Source organism: Chlamydomonas reinhardtii, chromosome 4 (genome assembly GCF_000002595.2).
Source record: "Chlamydomonas reinhardtii strain CC-503 cw92 mt+ chromosome 4, whole genome shotgun sequence".
Lineage (NCBI taxonomy): Eukaryota > Viridiplantae > Chlorophyta > Chlorophyceae > Chlamydomonadales > Chlamydomonadaceae > Chlamydomonas > Chlamydomonas reinhardtii.
Window position 1 is genome coordinate 2500149 of NC_057007.1, and position 22165 is coordinate 2522313.

The 22165-nt window shown below is 67.0% G+C and overlaps 2 protein-coding genes across 2 annotated transcripts in view; one reads left to right on the plus strand and one right to left on the minus strand.

Annotated features, from left to right (window-relative positions):
- Positions 1–11879, plus strand: part of CHLRE_04g222000v5 (uncharacterized protein) — a 14271-nt gene extending 2392 nt beyond the window's left edge. The window contains exons 6-22 of the mRNA XM_043061916.1: positions 265–445; positions 667–768; positions 1146–1413; positions 1716–2001; positions 2263–2407; positions 2663–2893; positions 3145–3936; positions 4194–4293; positions 4591–4967; positions 5196–5354; positions 5839–6129; positions 6456–6584; positions 7090–7240; positions 7484–8184; positions 8416–8467; positions 8634–9312; positions 9617–11879. Of these exons, the coding sequence (XP_042925268.1) occupies positions 265–445; positions 667–768; positions 1146–1413; positions 1716–2001; positions 2263–2407; positions 2663–2893; positions 3145–3936; positions 4194–4293; positions 4591–4967; positions 5196–5354; positions 5839–6129; positions 6456–6584; positions 7090–7240; positions 7484–8184; positions 8416–8467; positions 8634–9312; positions 9617–10802 (5830 nt within the window). The 3' untranslated portion in view covers positions 10803–11879. The remainder of the gene's footprint in view (positions 1–264; positions 446–666; positions 769–1145; positions 1414–1715; positions 2002–2262; positions 2408–2662; positions 2894–3144; positions 3937–4193; positions 4294–4590; positions 4968–5195; positions 5355–5838; positions 6130–6455; positions 6585–7089; positions 7241–7483; positions 8185–8415; positions 8468–8633; positions 9313–9616) is intronic.
- Positions 11880–12712: 833 nt separating this feature from the next.
- On the minus strand, positions 12713–22128 carry CHLRE_04g222050v5 (uncharacterized protein). Its single transcript, XM_043061917.1, has 16 exons — positions 21090–22128; positions 20726–20861; positions 20335–20487; positions 19817–20179; positions 19490–19643; positions 19088–19257; positions 18578–18843; positions 18248–18382; positions 17941–18010; positions 17422–17606; positions 17268–17298; positions 16799–16999; positions 16466–16573; positions 15981–16132; positions 15574–15727; positions 12713–15191 (listed from the first exon to the last, which is right to left on the minus strand). The coding sequence occupies exons 1-16, from the start codon at positions 21908–21910 to the stop codon at positions 12876–12878; spliced, it is 5415 nt and encodes a 1804-aa protein (XP_042925269.1). The 5' UTR covers positions 21911–22128; the 3' UTR covers positions 12713–12875.
- Between the last annotated feature and the right edge of the window lie 37 nt (positions 22129–22165).

Genomic DNA, 22165 nt, shown 5'->3' on the forward strand with positions numbered 1-22165 from the left:
GGGGGAGGGGGAGAGGGAAGGGGAGGGGGAGGGGGAGGGAGGGAGGGAGGGGGAGGGGGAGGGGGGCTCGGAGACAGGCGGGCAGATGGGTGGGGCTAGTCGGCAGTGGCCGTGAGCGCGTACGACGGCTTCCTGCGTGCCTTCGCCTGCATTAATGAGTTGTCGATCATGAGTTGTAAACACGACTCTTGTCCGTGACCAGTCACAGCCCATCCCGCCCACCACCCGCCATCCCCGCCCCCACTCCCACCTCCGCCCCCGCAGCTGCAACCCCGCCAGCCGCGCCTGGTGTGTGTTCGAGTGGGCGCACACGCTAGCGGCGCACGGCCCCGACGGCCTGCACATGGCGCTGGCCCCGGCGGAGCGCGCCGCCGTGTTCCGCGACCTGGACGTGGAGGCAGCCAACTGCTTCCGACCCGAGGACAAGGAAATGATCATGAAGGAGGTGAGCGTGGGAGAGGCAGGAGGTCAAGGCTTGGGAGCCGGGTCCGGGTTGTTCCTATGATCCGGGGATGATCAGGGGATGGGAGGAGGGCGCAGGACGGGACAATCCCAACCACATTGCGATTCACTCTGGCCACCCGCTGCTTAGTACCGTGTCTAGCTCGCCCGATGAACTGGGCACGCCCCCACGCCACCGCTGCCGACCCCACCCCTCCCCTGTAGGTCCGGCAGCAGCACGGCTCCGCCGCCGCCTTCAACTCCAAGCTGAAGCTGCAGCTGCTGCTGGAGCCGCTGTCGTACAGCGTGGACCTCAGGAGGTTGCAGGTGGGTGGAGGGCGCGGGCGGGTGGAGGCTGCAGGCGGGTGGCGGAGTCCATATCGGAACATATACACACACACACACACACACACACACACACACACACACACACACACACACACACACACACACACACACACACACACACACACACACACACACACACACACACACACACACACACACACACACACACACACACACACTAAGCGCCTGGCAAACGAGGCATGTGCACCGCTGTTGCCGGACTGTCGTCCTGCACAGCGGCTGCCTTCCTAACCATTTCTGCATGGACGCCTACCCGCCCCCTACTGTTCCTGGCAACGCCTTCACTTCTTTACACATCATGAATGTAACCCTCCCTCGCTCCCTGCTCGCTGCAGGAGCGCTCCCGCGACACCGCCTGGGACTTCACCGCGGTGGAGCACTGGCTGCAGCAGGGCGCGGCGGCGGCGGCGGCGGCGGCGGCGGCAGCCAGCACGCCAGGAGGCGGCGGCCGCGACGGCGGTGGCGGTGGCGGCGGCGGTGTCACCTGGGGTGGGGCGTACGGAGCAGGCGGCGCGGCGGCGGCGGCGGCGGGGACAGGAGCAGGCGGTGGTGGGGTCGGCGCCGGGGCGGCAAAGGCCAGTCGAGCCATGTGCATTGTGTCGGGTGAGTGGCTGTGAGGGTGGGGGTGGGCGGGGGAGGAAGGCAGGTAGGGAGCGTGGGGGCTCTGCCTGGCCGCCCTGTTGTGCGCAATCCCTGGGTGTCTCGTGTGGCCGCCGCCTTGATTGTTTGCCATTTTAGCTGACCTACCCTCGCGCAAGACAATGGCGTCTGCGGATGAAGGCATCCATTTTCCGTCTATGCACAACCCGGCCCCCGCCCCCCGCCCCCCTCAAACCTCCCCCCGCTTGTACCCTGTTCCCAATATTTTAATCTTGCAATCCCCCTCCAAACCTCGCTCGTGGCAGGCGCGGGCGAGGGCAAGAGCACCATCTCCGCCGAGTTCGTGCGTCGCTACGAGCAGCCCACACACACGCCCGGCGGCAACACCCGCCACGGCAGCCACCACAGCGGCAGCCACGCCCGGGGGGGCTCGGGCTCCGGCTCGGCTGCCGCCCCAGGCTTGGGTAGTGGTGGTGGTGGTGGTGGCGGTTTGCGGGTGGCGGTGGCGCACCACTTCCTCAAGTACAACGACCAGCGGCGGCTGGAGCCGGTGCGCATCATCAAGTCCCTGGCCTTCCAGCTGGCCAGCAGGTGGGGCGCTGGGCTCACAGCCCGAACTCCCACGCCACATACACCACTTGTCGTTCCCCTTCTAACAACACACACACACACACACACACACACACACACACACACACACACACACACACACGGCAAGCATTGCAAGGTACGGTACCCCCGTACAGGGTCGCAACGCAACGCAAACGCTTCCCTGCGTGTTTCCTTGCCCTGTGCCTTCTAACACACGCCCGCCACACACGCCCCACCGCACACCCCCACTGCGCCGCACAGGATGCCTGCTGTGTGCGCCTGCCTGCTGGAGGCTGACGTGGCGGCGGTGGCGCAGCTGAGTGACGTCAGCCGCGCCTTCGAGCTGCTGCTGCTGCGGCCGCTGCAGCTGGCAGGGGGGGGCGGAGGGCGCGACGTGGAGCCCGTGGTGAGGCGGCGGGAGGGAGGGAGGGGTGGGTGGGTGGGTGGGTGGGTGGGTGGGTGGGTGGGTGAGTGGGTGGGTGGGTGGGTGGGTGGGTGGGTGGGTCGGCTGGCGTGTTGAGAGGGCAGGCCGAAGTTAAGAGCCCACAACGTTCTGGTGCTTGGTCCTGTCCACGTTGGCAATTCATTCAGTTCTGTTGTCATCACTGCCCCATTACACATTCATTTACCAATATCAATAATACAATTGTTTCCCTCCCAGGTGATTGTGCTGGACGCGCTGGATGAGGCAGACCCGGTGGTGCCGTTCAGCGCCGCACTGGCGGCCGGCGGCGGAGCCAGCGCTGTGCTGGACGGCGGCGGCGGCGGCGGCGGGCGCTGTCCTGTGCTGGTAGGCAACCGGGCACTGCAGCTGCTGACCACACAGCTGCAGCGGCTGCCCGGCTGCGTGCGCTTCTTCGTCACCACCCGCCCGGACGCGGCGTCGGGACAGGTGGGAGCTGCGCAGCGCGCAATGGATGGGTGGATGGATGGATGGGTGGGTGGACGGATGGGCAGATTGGAGTATTGTTCTGCACTGTTCAGTGGCGTGTTTGTAGCGAAGGGCCTTCGTAACGCTTTCACGCGTTCATGCATGGCCGGCCGCACCCACATGTGGATGTGTGCGCATCGACACGCCTGACACGACACACACACACACACACACACACACACACACAAACACACACATACACACACTCACAGGTGGTGGCGGCGCTGGAGCGGACCTTCGCTGGTCAGGGCGGTGCCTCCTTCCTGCAGCCCGCGCAGCTGGTGCGGGCAGTGGGGGCGGCGGCGGCGGCGGCGGCAGGGGCGGGGGCAGGGGCGCAGTCCCAGTCTGGTTCCACAGCCGAAGGCACAACCTCGCAGTCCGGGGCGGCGGCGCCGGCGGCGGCGGCGGCACAAGCGTCCGGCGGCAGCGGCACTGGCGAGGGCGGGGGCGGGAATGGAGGGGGCGCGGGGGCGGGCGTGGGCGTGATGGTGTATCACACGGTGGTGCGGGCGTGTCTGGATCCGGATGACGAGGAGGTGACGGCAGCTGGCGGCGGGGCAGGCGGGGGAGCAGAAGCAGGAGGGGGCGGGCCGCGGCCGAGCCATGCCGACGGGGAGGCAGGCGGCAGCAGCACACCTGGCACGCCAACCAACAGCAGCGCCGGCGGCCGCGGCCTGCCGCCGCCGCACCCGCTGCCGCCGGCGGCGGCGGCGGCTAGCAAGAGCCGCCGCGGCATGTCGTTGTTCGCCTACCTGTCCTCGCAAGCCGGGCCCTCCGTCACTGCCGGCAGCGGCAACAGCACCATTGCGGCGGGCGCCGCCCGCGGCGGCGGCGGTACGGCAGGCCACGGCGGCGCGGCGGACCTGACGGCGCTGTACCGGGTGTACGGCAAGGTGTTCCGGAAGGCGTACGAGCAGTACGACGACGCCGTACGGCGGGACGTGGGGCGGCTGCTGGATGTGCTGATGGCGGCGCAGGAGCCGCTGCCGCACAGCCTGGTGCAGGTGGGGACTGGGGTCACGGAGTTATGGGGGTTGGGGTTGGGGCTGGGGTTTTAGGGTTTAGGGGTGGGGAACGGTTTATGTATGTACGGCGTGTGGGTATTGGGCTCGTTGGTGGGGGGGGGGGGAACGGCGATTGGCGGCAAGGCGAGGGGCTGTGCTTACTCCTGGTCACGTCCTCTCTTCTTTCCTCCATCTATCGCGCCCCCTCCTCATCGTTGCGCCCCTCCCCCCTCCGCCACCTCCTCCTGCTGCTGCAGCAACTGGGCCTGGGCGGCGTGGTGCCCAAGCTGCCCGGCTTCCGCACCCTGTTCTACGTGGACGAACACCACCTGTTCACACTGCACAAGAGCCTGGCGGGTAGGGCGCTGGGTTAGGAGGGGCAGGAGGGGTGTGGGAGGAGGGCAGGAGGGGCGGGAGGGCAGGAGGCGGGGCGGTGAGGAGGGGGGGCGGTGAGGAGGGGAGGAGGGAAACGGAACGAGCCCGAACGAGGGACAGCAAAGAGCCTGAAATGCGGGAGAACGGTCGTGGATAACGAGGAAGAGGAAGAGCGGCGGACAGGCGAATACGTGACCCACACGAACAGAACACGGCGCATGCTGACATGCACGCTTCCCCAAATGCCCTCTCTCGCCTGTCGCGCTCTGCCCCACACAGACTGGCTACTGCTAGACGCGGTGGGTGTCGGCACGGAGGGCACAGGCAGCCGGCCCGGCAGCAGGCAGAGCTCGGCTCGGGCGGGAGCGGGCGGAAACCAGTCCTTTGCGGCCGGAGGTGGCGGCGGCGTCAGTGGCTTCTTCTCGCGGCTTCAGGGCCGCCGACCCAGCGCCCGGACGAGCCCACTGGGGAACGGCGGAGGAGGGGGAGGAGGCGGCGACGCGAGTCATCGGATCGGGGGCGCGGGCGCGGGCGCGGGTGGGCACGCCTCCCGCGCCGCCATGCAGAGTGAGGCTCTGGCCGTGGCGGCGCAAGAGGCGGCGGCGGCGGCGGCAGCCAGCGCGCCGGGGCCGTCCTTCGCCATCGACGTGTCACAGGTGGGGGTTTCACACACACACACACACACACACACACACACACACACACACACGTTGCGCCAACACGCCGTGTCGCCTCCCGCCTCATCCTCGCTCCCTCTCATCCTGCCCCCGTCTCGTCCCCTCCGATCCCCCTGCTCATGCCTCCTCGTCCCTCGTCCTCATCCCGCCTCTCCATCCCTCCTGCTGTCCCCCCCCCAAAACATCCTTGCAACCCCCTACCCTCAGGGCCACCTGTTGCTCGCCCGCCACCTCGCCGCCAGCCGCGGTGCGGGCGGCGCGCCCTCGCGCTACTGCCTACAGTACCTGGTGTCGCACCTGGCGGCGGCGGGCCCGGCGGCCGGCGGACTGCTGGACCAGGTGCTGGGCAGCTTCGGGTTCGTGGAGGTGAGGGGGGGGAGGGGCGGGTTCGTGGAGGTGAGGGGGGGGAGCGGAGGGGCGGGTTCGTGGAGGTGAGGCGGGGGGGGGTTGCAAGGATGTTTGGAAAAGCGGTACAGGATGGGGGGGAAAGCGGTACAGGATGGGGGGGGCGGCGGGGCGGGTTCGTGGACGTGACCCGTCATGGGATGCTGGGAGGGGGGTTGGGTGCAAGGATTGGTACAGAGAAGTGTAGCGAAGTAGGGGGTGGGAGCTGGGTAGTGAGGAGTGAGGAGGGCGGATGTGAGGAGGGCGGAGCGGGACGGGGAGCAGGAAGGTGGGTGCCTTGTTTCAGATACGGTACCGTGTTAAGGTGACTTGGTACATTGTCGTTCTCAGGTGACCTGTCCCTTGGCACTCCATCTAACACACACCCACTAACAACCCATTAACCGCCCACTAACCGCCCACACTAACCACCAACCCCACACCACACCAACCAACCACCACACAGGCCGTGTTCGCGGCCGGCTACGGGCCCAACCTCATCCGCGCGCTGGGCGCCATGCCGCCCGGCGCCGCCACCCGCCTCAGCCGCGACGCGCTGCGCTGGCTGCGCGCCCGCCAGCACGACATCGCCGCCGCGCCCGCCGCCGCCACCGTACTGCGTACCGCCTGCATGAGCCCCACCTCCTCAGAGCTGTACCGCCTGGCCGCGGCGGCGGGCGGCGGCGGCGGCGGCTGGCGTACGGCTCTGGCGGTGCCGCCGCAGGATGTGTGGCCGGCCGACATCGCTGTACTCAAGGTGCGGGAGGGTGTGGGGGGAGGGGGAGGGGGAGGGGGAGCGGGACAGGGAGGGGGAGGGAGAGGGAGAGGGAGAGGGAGAGGGAGAGGCAGAGGGAGAGGGGGAGGGGTTGTAGATACCAGCCCAAACTAAACCAAACCCAATGCAATAGAGGGGGAGGGAGAGGGACCCAGCTTCACAACCAACATCACCCCGCTACCTCCACACCAACACCCAGTAGAAACACCACCACCACCACCATCACCACCACCCGCGCCCACCCCAACCCAACACCCAACCCAACACCCCACCCAACCCACCACCCAACACCCACCATCCGCCCACAGGGCCACACCGGCAACGTGACTGCGGTGTTGTTCGGACGCGACGGGCGGCAGCTGGTGTCCGCGTGTGGCGGCGGTGCCGAGCTGCGCGTGTGGGACACCAGCAGCGGCACATGCACGGCAGTGCTGCAGGTGCGCCGCATGTGTGTGTGTTGTGTGTGTGTGTGTGTGTGTGTGTGTGTGTGTGTGTGTGTGTGCTTGCGTGCTTTGAGAGCACCCGGACACTAGGAGAAACTGCCACCCCCCCCCCTTCCAGGTTGCACGGATACCTTCCATGACTCATGGGGCACCGCAACTGTAACCACTGATTGCGTGGGGACTGGGGAGGGCTCTGTGTGTGGCGGCTTCTTGTGTGCGAGCTCATGTGTTGGAGAAGCGCGCGTTCACGCAAGCACGCAGCAAGGCGGGTTGGCGGGCCCGCCGAGACTGCGTGGCCGGGCACTGGGGAGTTCTGCCGTACGCAGCGGCACACGCTGCTCGTGTCCCCAACCCTTCTTCTACCCGTCCCAACCCATCCCCACCCCTTCCCACCCCATCCCACCCCCTCCCCACCCGTCTCACCCGCCCCACCCACCCCGACCCGCCCCACACGCCCCTACTCTTCCCAACCCAGCCCGACCCACCCCTACCTGCGTAGGGTCACACCGGCGACGTGACCTGTCTGGCTCTGTCGCATGACGGCAAGATGCTGGCCAGCGGCGCCAATGACATGACCTGCAGGCTGTGGATGGCGGCCACGGGGCAGTGCACCGCCGTGCTGAGGGGGCACACGGGCGGCGTCACAGGAGGTGAGGGCGGGGGGGGTTACATTCATGATAGGGGGCTTTGCAAGGATGTTTGGAAAAGCGGCACAGGATGTACCGTAGACTGCAGGTGAAGCCGTTACCGGGGGAGTGGCGCAAGTTCCGGGGTTCAGCGCGCGTACACAGCCATGCATGAAGCCTTCTGTGTGCTGCATGCTCCACGCGTGTTACGAGGTTCTCCACTAACCCTTCCTCCCGCCATCACCCCCTCCCCAATTGCCCCCGCAGTGGCCTTCAGTCCGCCCGAGCGCGGCTCCCCGCCCCGCCTGGTCACCTCCTCCTCCGACAACACATTGCGCATCTGGTCCGCGCTGCCCTCCGCACCCCTGCCGCCCGGCTCCGCCTCCTCCGCCTCTTTCTCCGCCGCCGCCAAGGCTTCCCATGCCCTATCCCGCATGCGCCCGGGGGCGGGCGGCGCCGGCGCCGGCGGCAAGGCCAGGGCGCCCATATTTGGCGGCTCGGGCGCCTCCACCATGCCAGCAGGCGGCGGCGGCGCCGGCGGCGGCGCCGGCGGCGGCGGCGGCGGCGGCGGTCTGAGCCTGCACACCAGCGAGGCGCTGCTTGGCATTATCGGATCTTCGGGAAGTGTGGCGGGCTGGGGCTCGGATGTGGTGCTGCAACGCGGCGGAAACGGCGGCGGCGGCGGTGGTGCGTTTGGTCAGGAGGAGGAGGAGGACGCGGCCACGGGGCACCAGCTGCATGCCTGTCTTGCAGTGCTGAGGGGCAAGGACGGCAGCGGGGCGCAATGCATCGCCTGGTGCCCGGGCGGCAAGCGGCTAGCGGGCGGTCACGGCGCCGAGGTGTGCGTGTGGAGCGTGCCCACCGGCAAGGTGGCGGCGGCGCTGGCGGGGCACGGCGCCAACGTGTTGGGCGTGGCGTGGTGCGGCGCGGACGGGGGGCGGCGGCTGGCCAGCTGCGGCTGGGATAACGTGAGTGGCTGGGTGGGCCGTGCTTTGGATGGATGGAGAGAGTTGCAGAACGAATGGGGGGGAGACCGGCGTGAGGGACCGGCGTGGGTTGGCGAGAGCCTGTGGCTATGCGCTTGATCGTTTTGGACCTTGACACTTGTGCAGTGAGATGGTCAGCGCATGCCCCTACGGTATGAATCTCTTGTGTCCGCGCCTTTGCTCCCTCCCTCCTTCCCTCCTCTCGCGCCACAGACGGTCAAGGTGTGGGACACCCGCAACAACAAATGCATGGCCACACTGTCAGGTGCGTGTCAGAAAGGTCATGTCCACCCAACCTACATGGGTTGTGCCGTTGTCTTTCCCGTTTCTGCTCCCATTCCCTCGGTGTCATTTGGTGTGTTGGATTTAAACAATCAAACAAAACCTAACAAATAAAACGCACACACTCGCACACGCGCCCGCCCCCACAGGCCACACCGAACTGGTCCGGTCCATCGCCTGGAGCCCTGACGGCCGCCGGCTGGCCTCCGCCTCCTCCGACTGCACCCTGCGAATATGGGACACCACATCCACCGCGGCGGGAGGCAACAGCATGGGGCCCGCGGCGGCGGGGCTGGGGCTGGGGGGCGCCGGCGCCGCCGCCGCGGTGGCGGCCGCCGCTGCAGCTGGCGGCGTGCGCTGCGCAGCGGTAGTCCGCGGCACGGAGTGGGTGACGGCGGTGTGTTTCAGTCCCGACGGCCGCTCCATCGCCGCCGGCAATGTGGGGAAGGAGCTGAGGCTGCTGGATGTGGCGGCGTGCGAGGCGGAGCACGCCGCTGCCACCACCGCACCCACTGCTGGTGGTGCAGCGGGCAGTGGCAGCGCGGGGCAGGTGCTGCTGCAATCGTCCTCGCTGACGCGCCGCGGCGGCAACCCGCGGCTGGCGCATCTGGCCCACCCTGCCGTGTCCCACTCCTCCGCGGCTGCGGACTTCTCAGACGACGCCTCCTCCGCGCCCGCATCGCCTTCTGGCGCCGGCGCCGCGGCGGCGGCGGCAGCAGCGCCCTTTGCCAACTCGGCGGCGCACGCGCACACGGCGGATGTGACGTGCCTGGCTGTGAGCCCCGACGGCCGGCTCATTGCCTCGGCCAGTGAGGACCGCACAGTCAGGTGCGCGCAGGGGGGGTTGTAAATACCAGCCCAAACTAAACCAAACCGAGTCAAACTCGCGGAGCACAGGTTGCAAGCGATAATTGGGGGGGCTGCGCTGTCGCACCTCCGTGACTTGTGTGGAGGTGGGGTTTTTGGCTTTTCAGAGCGAGTGGGCAAGTCGCTGGGCGGCGCCCGAGTCCCGTTCCATGTTCTGCGGTCGTCCTGATGTTGCGTCCTGCCCTGCCCTTCCAACCCCACAACTACAACAAGCCTCTGTCGTACTTTCACACACACACACACACACACACACACACACACACAGGCTGTACGACAGCGGCACGCTGCGCTGGCGCGCCACGCTGGAGGGCCACAGCGGCTGCGTCACGTGCGTGGCCTGGGCGCCGCCCTCGCCCTCGGCCGGCTCCCAGATGCACCTGGCGTCATGCTCACACGACCTGTCCGTGCGCGTGTGGCAGGTCGACACGGAGCTGGTGGGCGGCGGGGGCGGGGGAGGAGGTGGGGTAGGAGGAGGTGGCGAGGGGCCGCTGAAGGCGCGGTGCGTGGCGGAGCTGACGGGGCACACGGACCGCGTCCGCAGCGTGGCCTGGAGCCCGGCGGGCGGCGGCGCGCTGGCGAGCGGCGCGGAGGACAACCACGTGCGGCTGTGGGCTGTGGGCGGCGGCAGCGGCGGTGGCAGTAGCAGCAGCAGCAGTAGCGTGGCCACGCTGTGGGGCCACGGCAACTACGTCACGTGCGTGGCGTACTGCCCTGCCACGAGCGGCGGATCCGGCAGATCCAAAACCGGCCGGGGCTCCGGATCCGGATCGGGATCGGACCAGGAGCTGCTGGCGTCTGGATCCCAGGACAACACCATCCGGCTATGGGACACCGCCTCGCGCCGCTGCGTGCGCGTGCTGTCCGGCCACGACCACTATGTGGCGGCGCTGGCCTTCTCGAGCTGCGGCGCCTTCCTCGCCTCGGCCTCCCTGGACCAGAGTCTGAGGCTGTGGGACACATCGCCGGAGGCCAACGCGCGCGCGGCGGCGGCCATGGCGCGGACAGGCGGCGGCGGAGGAGGAGGAGGAGGCGGGGGTACCAGCCCGGGGGCGCTGGCGGTGCTGCGCGGCCACTGCCACTTTGTGAACAGCGTGGCTTGGGCGCCGCGGGGGGAGGAGGAGGACGAGGACGAGGGGGAGCATGGGGAAGGAGGCGCGATGGTGCTGGCCACCGCGTCCACGGATGAGGGCGTGCGTGTGTGGGAGGTGGAGGCGGGCGGGCGGGAGGGCCGGTGCACGGCGGAGTTGTGGGGACACGCGGGGCCGGTGTATTGCGTGGCCTGGGTGCCGGCCGCGGCGGCGGCGGCGGCGGCTGCGGCTGGGGGCCGGGCCGCCGCCACGCTGCGTGTGAAGGGTGGCAAAGGCAATGACAAGGGCCAGAGTGGCAAGGCCGGCGCGGCATTGGTGAGCGGCGCGGCGGACAATGTGATTAGGCTGTGGAGGCGGCAGTAGCAGCTAGACAGGTAGGGCAGGTTGGGGCGGCAGCAGCCCCTGCCATTGCTCGGCGAAGGAGATGGAGATCGGGGACCAGAAGGATTAATCAAGCATAGTAATGAGCATATGGACTCTGAATCAAGCTGGAACATGCTTGACAGCTTGTCACGTGAGGTGTGTGCTCCTGCTGAAACAAGCTGCTTTTGGAAGAGGGATCGGTGGCATATGTGCCAAGCATGCATGGGACAGCTCTACAGTATTGGTTTGCTTGCAACGAGTTGCGTTGGCACGGCAGTGGCATGAAGAGAGTGGCGTGCATGCATGGCGCCGTAGCGCAGCATAGCATAGCACCACGAAACCTGACAACCGTGCTACCGTATTCTTTCATAGCACGCCATGGAGGCGAAATGAGCTATGAACATATGTATGTGCGCACACGTGTGTGTGTGTGTGTGTGTGTGTGTGTGTGTGTGTGTGTGTGTGTGTGTGTGTGTGTGTGTGTGTGTGTGTGTGTGTGTTAAAGAGCACAAGGAAAACTTTACGCGTAGGACAGTGTATGCGATGCAGAGTTACGGTCGCGGATTACCTAAAGAGTATATTTTACCGCAGCCGACGTGTGTGTGTCTGTGTGTGTGTCTATGTATGTGTGTCTGTGTGTCTGCACAACTCATGTGCCGCTACACACGCACGTTCAGACAGCAGCCATGGACCTGGGGGCTTGCGGCGTGGCTGGCGGCTGCTTGTGTCGAAGGACTCTCCCCCGCACCCTTCAAGGTGCAATTCTGCTCGCTTATGTCTGTATGATAGATGGCAAGCCCTGAAGCAACCATGTAAGACCTCATGCTTGACCGACCCGACGTTGCGTGAGCAAAGGTTGCATGAAGGAAAACTACGACCGCATTTGTTCATCTTTGTTAACTTCGCATTCACATCACAACATGCTGCTCAGTAGCGCTGCCACGCTGACTCTCGAGCGGCCAGTGGGTGTGGGCGGAACGCCCGCCAAGATGAGACACGATGAGAGGCACGGCCGATGGCACCGAGTTAAGCCATCACCACGCCCAGTGTTCCGGCCAGTTGTAATAGATCCACTGTTACGATCCCTGTTCGAGACAGGGCTGGGCCCTAACTTATGCCTCTTACGAGCCTTCTAGCGAATACGCGGTCACCCAAGTCTCATCTGTTGGACATCTCCAACCCCTTGCCAGTCTCTACAGTGAGTTATGTCCGGGGTGGGCTAGGTACTGCTACAGTGGGGCTGGTCACCGGCCGCTGCGGCGAGCTGCTGGTGCTACGGCTCAGTCCGGTCGCCTATCACGAGTTTGATTGATGAGACAGGAAGGCTCGACGAGCGAGGAAGGCTGTGGTGACATAGGTAGGAAAGCTCAGTGCTGCACTCCAAGCTGCGCCGGCTGCCGCAGACGCACGCACACACGTCGGGCGAACCTCGCATGGTACGCACTCTGACGACGGGCGAAGGGGAGAAGAGCATACGTTGCTTAGCAGCCTACAACTTCAAGAGAGCAGGTAGGGCTAGAGGAGAGACATGCACGCGGATAGGTGCCCGGTGTGTATGGTGGTGTGTGCCGCGCCGCATCTGCATTTTACGCCGTACGTGCATGCCCATTTGCGCGCGCGCGTGTGTGTGTACATGTGTGTGTGTGTGTATGTACGTAGTCACGCACAACGGCAGGCCGTGTGCATTGCGCCATGCGTATGAGCATGCATGTAGACGCACGGTTGTGTGCTGGAGTCGAGAAGGTGCGCGGGTTGTACGGCGGTAGGCAGCAGAGATTCGAGGTGGCTGACTACTGCGGTGGCTGAGTGCATCCGTGGGCCGTGGGGCGGCGGGTGGGCCGCGAGACGGCGGCGCGTATGGCAGCATTGGGGACAGCAGGCAATGAGGGGACTCGCTCCGCCATGCCACGTAAAGTGTTTATAACCGTACACACGTCGAGCAAGAGTCCAGGGCGGCATCGCCTCATGCTGGCCCTGTCTTTGGCACTTTGGCGACCGCGCGGCGTGTGTGTCCATTATGTCCAGTGAGCACTACCGCATCAGGCGCTCATGCTACCCCACGTACGTAAGATGCTACCCGCCAGCATCAGCTCCCCGCAGCTGCCGCAACCTTGCGTGTGCGTGCTCCACCAGTGGTCGCAGCTCCGCCAGCTCTGCCCGCAACCGCCCCGCCTCCACCTCCACCTCCGCAGCCAGCTTCCTCTGGCCCTCACCCAACACCCCACCCGCACCGCCACCACCCCCACCGCCACCACCCCCACCACCACCACCCAGCAGCCCACCACCGCCCTGCTGTCGGCCACCCCGCCCTGCTGCTGCGCCACCAGTGCCACCAGCGCCACCATTGCCGCCGCCGGGCTGCTGCAGCTCCCGTAGCCGCTGCTTCAGATCCAGGCAGCCCAGCAGCACCAGCTCCAACTCCTCCAACTCCTCCAGCTCCTCATCCGCCTCCTCCGCCTGCACCCCGGCCTGGGGCAGCACCTCTGCCTGCACACCGGCCCCTGCCCCGGCCCCGGCGCGGTGGCTGGCCAGCACTGCCGGGTGCAGGGGGCTCCCAGTGGACCGCCAGGACAGCACCCTGCCCGCCAGTGGCGGCTGCTGCGGCTGTGGAGGTGCAGGCGGCTGCGGCTGCTGCTGCGGCTGCGGAGGTGGCGGCTGCTGGGGCTGTGGAGGTGCAGGCTGCTGGGGCTGCTGCGGTGGAGGCTGCTGCTGCGGAGGCGGTGCAGGCTGCTGTGGCAGCTGCGGTGGAGGCTGCTGCTGCGGAGGCGGTGCTAGAGGACTTGGGGACATAGCCGCCGCCACCGTTAGCTGGTGCTGGTGCTGACGCTGCTGAGCAGCTGCTGCTGCTGCCAGCAGGCCGCCAGCATCAGGCCGTGCAGGCGATACCCAAGCAAGCGTACTCCCATCTTCGGCAGCCTCCTCCCCGCCAGCAGCAGCTGCTGCTGCTGCTGCTGCGCCTGCAGCCGCGCCACCGCGGGTGGGCAGCCGGAACACATCAGGCGGCGCCGGGCCGGGCTGGTGGATGGCGAAGCCGCCGCCGGCCGTGAGCGGCCTACTGCTGCTGTCCGCCACCATCACCGTGGGAGCTGTGTTGCCTGTGACGTCGGCGCCGAGGCCTGCCAGTCCTAGCACACTCACATCGGAACTTGCTGCCAAATGCCCGCTGACCGCTGCTTGCTGCTGCGGTTGCTGTGACAGTTGCGAGTGTGGTGGCTGCGTGGGCCCGAGGTTGACGAAAAAGAGCGGGGCGGCGGCGCGCGAGGCGGGGCCTGGGATGCTACTGCTGCTGTGGTGTGCGGTGGCAGCATGCGTGGCCTCGCCTCGTGCGGCACTGCTGCCCCCGCCACCACCTGCAGCCGCACCAACGGTATGCGGCCGCTGGGACCAGAAGCCCCAGTCGGCCTGCGACTGCGGCTGCTGCTGCTGCTGCTGTGCCCACGACTGGTTTGGCAGCCCCACAGCGTTAGCAGCCCCGCCGCCCGCCGAGTTGCCAGCCGCTGCCACAGCAGCCGCGCCCTCCATCCGCCCTTGCCCCAGCTGCTGCTGCCCGCCCCGCAACATCGGGCTGCTGCCGTTGCTGCCGGCATCTGCACCGGTGCCTGCCACGGTGGCGGGTCGCGACGACGCCGGCCGCAGGAAGTCGGGGCATCTGGGGGCGGGGCGGGAGCGGCGGGCTGTCTGGCTGGGCTGCTTATCGCTGGCCGCGGCCGACGCTCCTGCCAGCGATCCCCCCGGCAGCAAAAGCGCTGCTGCTGCTGCATGGTGCGCCTGGCCCTGTTCAACATGGAAGTGGTGCTGGTGCTGGTGCTCCTGGTGGTGCTGCTGGTGCTGCTCCTTTTGTAACTGCAGCTGCAGCGCACGCGCTCGCTCCACATGCACTGCAGGTGGCGTCCGCGGTGGCGGGCGGCGGCTGGAGGGCGGCGGCACCAAGCCCGGGCTGAGCAGCCCGGCCTGCTGCCCAACACGTGAGCTTGCTACTGCTACTGCGGTCACTGCAGTTGCTACTGCTGGTGCTACTGATGTTGCTGCTGGTGCAAAGGCCCGGGCGCCGCCGTAGCGCTGCCTCTGCTCCAGCGGCTGCTGCTGCTGCTGAGCGCCCACGGAACGCCCAAGCCCCAATGCCAGATACGGATTGCCTCCCGCCCACAGCCCCTCTCGGCGCAATACCGGCGCTGCGGCCGCCACCAGCGCTGCGCCCGACGCGTCGCCGCCGACACCTCCATACGGATAGCCGCCGCCGGACCCGCCGCCGCCCCACAACGCCCCGGCTCGGCCGCCCACGGCCGCCGCCGCATCCAGCAGCCGTCCGCGCCGCCGCTGCCGCACGGCGTACAGCCAGCGCCGCGCGAAGGGCTCCACAATCGCTAGCTCCCGGGCAATGTTGTGCGCCTGTTGCAAGACATAATGATTTCATGTCATCGGTGCTGAGGGCCCTCTGATCCGCCGTGTCCGCTTTGCCACGATGCCTTTCAGATTGCCACGGGTGCTGAGGGCCCTCTGCGGCCCTGTCCCAGTGCGATGAGGCCTGCCATGTCCCCTCAGGCCCACCCCGTCCTCACTTGCACGGGTCAATCATGGGTCGCTGAGGCCCCTTTGTATCACCTACCGCATGGCTCCTTCCCCCTACTGCCGCACCTGACGCTCCGTGCCCCCAAACACTCTTCTCACTCACCCTTTCTACTACCGCAAGTCGCAACGTCCATCCCAGCTGGCCTCTTCTGCCCTGTCCCCTGGGCCCTGCCCCCTCAGGCCCACCCTGCCACGGCCTCACCTGCACAGTCGCCAGCTCCTGGATGCGCCGCCGCCGCCGCTCCGTTCCCACCTGCAGCCACAGCGCGGCGCCCTCCCGCGCCAGGCGCCGGCCGTAGCCCTGCCGCGCGGCCGCGTAGCCCTGCGCCTTGACCGCGCGGTAGCGGGCGTACCAGCTGCGCGTCGGCGGCACCATGAGGAGATGGAGCACCGTCGGGATTTGTAGATTGTTGATGGCGAGTGCGTCACGGCAAATCAAGAAGCAGATTGCGTGTGCTCCGGGCGGGCAGACAGGTTGGGTCGGGATGGTGCCGACTGCCGAGCGTAGGCATCCTGCCTCAAACGACCATGCCAAGGGCTCCTCCCAAAGCGGCCCTCCAAATCACACCAGGCCCCCAAGGCCCGAACCAGCCCGCCGGACACACTCACGCGAGCGCCGCCACCCCCCGCCGCAGCAGCCCCGTGCGCCGGTGCTCCTCGGCAACCGCCGCCTGCCGCCGCTTGCCCCGGCGCCGCCGCGCGTTCAGCGCCAGCGCCACCAGCACTCCGCGCCACGCACGCAGCCGGTAGGCGGCAGTGGCCTGTGTGTGTTCGCGCATGTGTGTGTATGTGTGTTGTAAAACGAAGCCCGCCCGCGCGTGTGTGCGTGTACGTGTGTATGCTTTTGGTGTGTCCTGTGTCGGGCACAGAATGGTATCACAAGTCTCGCAGGCCAGCCAAGTCAGGGCCATGTGGGTGTGGTGGTGGTGGTGGTGGTGGTGGTGACGGTGGTGACGGTGGTGGTGGTGGTGGTGGTGGTGGGGAGTCACGGTAGACTTTGAGCTGCGTTGGTAAGGCTGCCACTACTATGGTGTAGCTATTGCAAGGCTGGTGGAGACACAGTGGAATGAGCTGTTAGAATGATGCTGGCCCACCTGTGCCTCACGCAGGTGGCGCTTCCGGCGTGCCGCGACGAACAGCGCCCAGGCAGTCAGCGCCCACCCCAGCAGCCGCCCGCGCCACAGCCGTGTCGCGCGCGCCTCCTGCAGTGTACACCATGGCACAACCGCACAAGTACAGCACGATGCGCAGGAGGCATGAGGCAGGAGGCATGAGGCACGAGCACCCGAGAGTTCCATTCGCATTCAAATTGGGATGCCGTTGTTCGGTACGCACAACTGAACAGGCCAGCAGGACTGGTGCGTTATCATCAAACGATGTGTTGCTTATGCTCAACGGGTTGCTGTCTATTCCTGCATCCAACTCACCAGCAGATGCTTTACAATGAGGTCGGACGTGACGTCCCGCCACGCCGCCAGCAGCCGGGCCCGTGTGTGCGTCGCAAGCCGGGCCCTCGCGTCTGACAGGCGCGCCGCCTTGGCCGCCCGGGTCGCCTCCGCCAGCGGCGCGGCAGCGGCCCAGCGCGCCAGCACGCGGCGCAGCAGCCGCAGCGAGTAGTAGCCGCGAGCCTGCAGGGGTGTACGGGAGGTGGGGGATGTCAAGAAAGGGAGGGTGGGGGTGTCATGAATGCTAAGGGCCTGCAGGGGTTAGGGCTTCTGAGGCTTGGAGGTTTCCGGGCATGACGGATCAGGCAACGGCAAGGGTGTCCAGGGATTGGGGGTTCGGGCTGTGCATGTAAGGGATGGAGTCCCGGCGAGGTGGGAGGCGGGCAACGCTCTGGCTCAGACACGTGCTAAGTCACACACCGACTAAGCAATCTGGTTGTGTGCGGCTTACCTGCCGAACGCCCTCATGCTTCTCACGCAGCCTGCACACAGGAAATACGGTAGTTGGCGGTTAGCATGTTTACCTGGCAAGCACTTATTATTACGGGACACAAGCGGTGCCTGTTCTGCACGTCGCACAGCGCAACGCTGCAACGCTGGCCTACCGCCGCGCCTCTGCGCTCCACGCCCGCCAAGCCCGGCGCAGCAGCCCCGCGCGCCAGTGCTGCTCCGCGCCCCGCCGCGCCGCCCGCTTGGCCGCCGCCGCGGGCAGCAGCTGTCGGCGCCAGGCCGCCAGCAGGGCCCGAGCCACGTGGCGGTGGTGCAGCAGCGCCAGGTCAGCCCAGTCAGCCTGGCAGGGGCGGGGGAGAGGAGGGGCGGGGGAGAGGAGGGGTGGGGGAGAGGAGGGGTGGAGGAGAGGAGGGGTGGAGAGAAGAGGTAAACACAGGAGGGGCGGAGGGAAGAGGTGAAGGCAGGAATGGAGGACGAGGAGGCGGACGCGTGCGTGATGGGTGGATGTGTGTCACAAGAAAGAACGGACATATGGGCGTTTGCAAACTTTGCCTCAAGGCGGCAGCAGGCATCTCAAACTGAGACCCAGAACCTAGGGGTAAAAAGGAGGAGGACCCTACAAAACCCATACCGCATTTGCGTTCCCGCCCGCTCCCGCCCTGGCCACCACCCACCAGCTTGGCTCTCCGGCGCTCCACTGCCGCACGGAAGGCTCGAAGGCCGGTCCGCAGCAGCGCCAAGTACCTGCGAGAACACCAGCACGGCAGCAGTCATACCCAGCACAAATGTCTTAACCCAAATTACCTTGCCCCACGGCAAACGTCGTCAACGCTCTCTGTTATATCGAAAGCGGCAAACCATGCCATACCCATTTCTAGTTCGTGTAACCCTGCGGCATGCTTGCTGCAAGGCCACGGCGTTGGCGCGCTTGCGAATCGTGCTCGCCGCCGCATCCAGCTACGCCCAACCACGCGCACACACCTGTGCCGCACCGCCCGCCGCCGCTTCAGCTCCTTCTCGGCCTTGTAGCGCGTGTGCCGCACCCAGCTCGCCAGCGCGGTCGCCGTCAGCCGCGACCGGTAGCGCGCCGGCGCCTCAATCTTCATGCACCGCCGCCTGGGCCCAGAAACAAATTGAGAAGCAGGACAGGGTCCACGTTGATGGGGTTGTGCGCGCAGGATCTAGGAAATCGGTCCTGTCCATGCATGCTGTTGCGGACCCCTGAACTAGGCACTGGGCAAAAAGCAAAAGCGCGCAAAGCCTCTAGTCGATAAGCAAGTGGAGTGTGTTGCCCCTGCCACGCGGCCTCACCAGGCGTATCGACGCCACGCCTTGAACGCGCCGCTCAGCCGCCGCCACGCCCAGTGCAGCACCGCCGCCTCCGCCGCCGCGGCCTTGGCAGCCAGGCGCGCCGCCTCGCGCCGCCAGCCCGCCACCAGCTTGCCCAGCGCCCGCCGCCGGTGCCGCGCCTCCGCCGCCGCCCTGTGCTCCGCCTTCCGCCGCCAGTGCGCGGTGCGGGAGCGCCACTCCGCCATCGCCGCCCGCAGCTTCACCAGCCCCACCCGCTTGCGGGCAACCTGCGGAGGGCATGGGGGGCGGGCGGCGCGGGCGGGGGGCGGCGGTTGAAGGGTTGTCAATACCAGCCCAAACTAAACCAAATGGGGGCGGTGCGAGAACGCGAGAGGTGGCGCGTCTGTTACATGCCAGGTACTACATCGTTTGCGCATTTGCGCGCTGTTTCATCCCCACTTCCTCACAACGGCCTTCGTAAATCTCGCTGTAACACGTGCGGCTGCAGTCCTTATTGCCGGGCCTCCTCACCGCGAGCAGCTCCCGCTTGACGGCGACGTGCTCCACCACCGCCCGCCAGGTGCCCCAGCCAGCCCGCAGCAGCACCAGCGCCCGCAGCTCCGCGGTGCGCTGGCCCTGCAGCAACGCCACCGCGCCCTGCCAGCGGGACCAGGCCAGGCCCAGCCGCAGCCGCTGGCCCACTGCACGTGCCACACACGCAGGGGCATTCTACACATTCATAAGGCAGTAACTGAGTAAGGAATAGTTTCAAGGAAGAACGGACTATTGTGCCGTGTGCCGTGTTTGACGGCAATGTCCAATGACGGCAACGGACAGTACTCGTCGGCCGTGTCCACGGGCTTCGTACCCCAGAGGCAAAGGCGCAAGCGAGTTGAGTGGGTGCATGTCGTCCGCTCCTCCTCCCGGCCTCACCCTGTGCAAACACCATCTCGCAGCGCCGCAGGTGCCGCTGCCGGCCAATGCCCTGCCGCCAGCCCCACAGCAGCAGCAGCTGCCGCCAGCGCCGCAGGTAGGCCTCCGCGTAGCGGCCACGCTGCGCCCGGCGCCGCCGCTGAGCCGCGTACGCCTACCGCCGCCCACATGCACGAGGGGAGCCACCAAGTCAGTTTGTGACAGATCATTAACAGGCACGGCGTAGCGTACAAGGACGGCCTGTGCGCGAACGGCTACCCGCCCGCCGGCATGGCAAGCGGCAATCGACATCATGGACCCATGCCGTCTACCCATGCTTGCACCCACCCGCCACTCCGCCAGACAGCCACGCAGCTGCGCCACCACCGAGCGCTCCGCCGCCCCCTCAAGCGCTGCACACGCCGCCGCCCGCGCCCCTTGGCACGCCACCGCCGCCCGCCGCCAGCCGCACAGCGCCCGCCAGAGGCTCCACCTCCTCCCAAACACCGCCGCCCGCTCCAACGCCTGCGCCTTCCAGCCCCGGTACGCCAGGCGCAGGCGCCAGCCAGCAAAGGCTTTGCGACCCAGCGCGGAGAGGTGGGCTGCGTCAGCGCGTGACGCGCGGTGCGCCTTGCGGCGGCGCTCCCGCGCCCAGGCGTGCCACTTGCGCATCGCCCGTGTGAGGGTAGAAAAACTCCAGTAGAACCAGGCCTGCAACACACGCAAAAACACGCACGGTGGCGAGCCGCGCGAGCAGGAAGCCCAGTATTCGGTACCTCCAAGTGACCAACGCATAACGATCAGCATCGTCGCGAACGATGTATATATATGCTTCGCACCAAGCTCGAAGCCGCAGGTCACCTCACCTGCAGCTCCCGCCGCTTCTTGTCCGCCGCGTAGTGGCACCGGCCCCGCCACGCCCGCAGGCACGCGCGCGCCCGCCGCGCCGCCACCGCCTCCTCCGCCCGCGCCTGCAGCCCCCGCAGCTCAGCCTCACGTGCCGCCACCACGTGCCATGCCTGCGATTTTTTTATTGTTTGTAGCCGTACATGTGTCAGGCAGGCCCATACACAGTAACGACGTATTTACGGCACACATTATGATGGCTGGCTGCTCCCTTGTACAATGTGGCAAGCTGGCAACCACATAGCCCCCTGAGGTAAACCCACACACCTGCATGCATGCATGCATGCAGCACACAAGCGCGCACCTGCCCCCTGACCACTCCCCCACCCCTAACCCTACGCGGCTACGCACCTGCACGCAGCGGCCCAGGCTGAGGAAGACCCGCTTCAGGTCGTGCACCGCCGCCTGCCGCAGCTTCACACGCGCCGCCACCGCCACCGCCTGCCAGGACACTAGCGCCGCCGTCAGCAACCGCTTGCGGTAGTGCCTGCAAGTGCAGGCACCACCGGTTGCGAGACGTGACAAGCCTGCGATCTACATACATAACCATTAGATAGGCTGGCCATCCACCCAGCTTAACAGTCATACGCGCCCCTCTTCTGCAGCCCTCCGTGCAATGTCATACCAGCAGCGGTGAACCGTTGGTACGCCCATGCGCATGACCCATCGGCTGTGCACGCGGCACTAACCCACACACACACGTCCTCGCGCCCACCTCTTGGCCGCCAACGCCCTCAGCCGGGCCGCGGCGAAGGCCTTCCAGTGGTCCACCACAATGCGCGCCACGCGCTTGCGGTGCCGCCGCCGCGCCCGCCGCGCCTCCTCCTCCGCGTCGGGCAGGGTTTCTACCGTGCCGGCGGCGGCGGACGGCCACACCCCAGATGCCCAGGACGCGGCAAGCAGCGGCGCGGCTGGGCCGGGCGAGGCCGCATTGGATGCGGATGTGGCTGTGAAGGCGTGTTCTTTTGGTGCTGTGGCTGCTGCGTGGCTGCTGGGGTTGCTGTTGGGGTAGGAGGGCACGTTGTGCCGCCCCTTCGCTGGGGCGCCGTGGCCGAAGTTGAAAGACGGGTCCTGCGCCAGAGACGGCATAAGGTCTGCAAGCAGCCGCTCCCCTGCGCCGCCGGCTCCTACGCCCGAGACAGCTGCAGCTGGCCTGGTGGCTGCTGCCGCCGGCGCCGGGGTCTGACGCACCGCGGCCCCTGGGGATCCAGCTGCCGCCGACGCATGTGTGCCGTCACTATCCGCGCTAATTGCAGGCTGCTGCAGGGCTTGTACGTCGGGCCCAAGCGATATGGCGGCTGTGGCTGCTTTACCCTCATGCCGTGTGGGGCTCCAAGCGCTCCAGCTGGTGTCGAGTGGGATGTAGCTGGTCGGGGAAAGACGGGGCGAGCGCGGACGGACATGGATGGCCACGCGCGCGGCTTGGAGGACAAGCTGGTTGGTGTCGCTGGGCTGCAGTGGCTGCCGCGATGTAACAGCAAGCAATCCCGCCTCGCCGCCCTGACCTGCACCCTGTTTGCGCGTGCTAGACTGCATTCTCGCTGGTCGGGGCCAACGCTCCGAACCCGGTTTCTGGACATATGTTTCTCATTTTGGCCAAAAATTCTCAAGCCATGAGTTTTGCCTACATGTGCGGCCTCTGCTCAGGTATGGCAGAAGCTGTCGAGTCCAGGTCAAGGGAAGCGAGTTGACTTCCTGTCTCGGTATGTGTTGGGCTCACAGGCTCTATAAGCAGCATAAATAATAATGGCAACGAGGAAAAGACAAAGCGACTGAAGAAGTTGGCATGGA

Excerpts from the sequence above, each read along its gene's own strand:
- CHLRE_04g222050v5 (XM_043061917.1), bottom strand. The coding sequence starts at position 21,910 with ATGCAGTCTAGCACGCGCAAACAGGGTGCAGGTCAGGGCGGCGAGGCG. Across the intron at positions 20,180-20,334 it reads AGAAGCGGCGGGAGCTGCAG|GCCTGGTTCTACTGGAGTTT; the intron begins GTGAGGTGACCT and ends CGTGTGTTGCAG. Across the intron at positions 15,192-15,573 it reads AGGAGCTGGCGACTGTGCAG|GCGCACAACATTGCCCGGGA; the intron begins GTGAGGCCGTGG and ends GTCTTGCAACAG.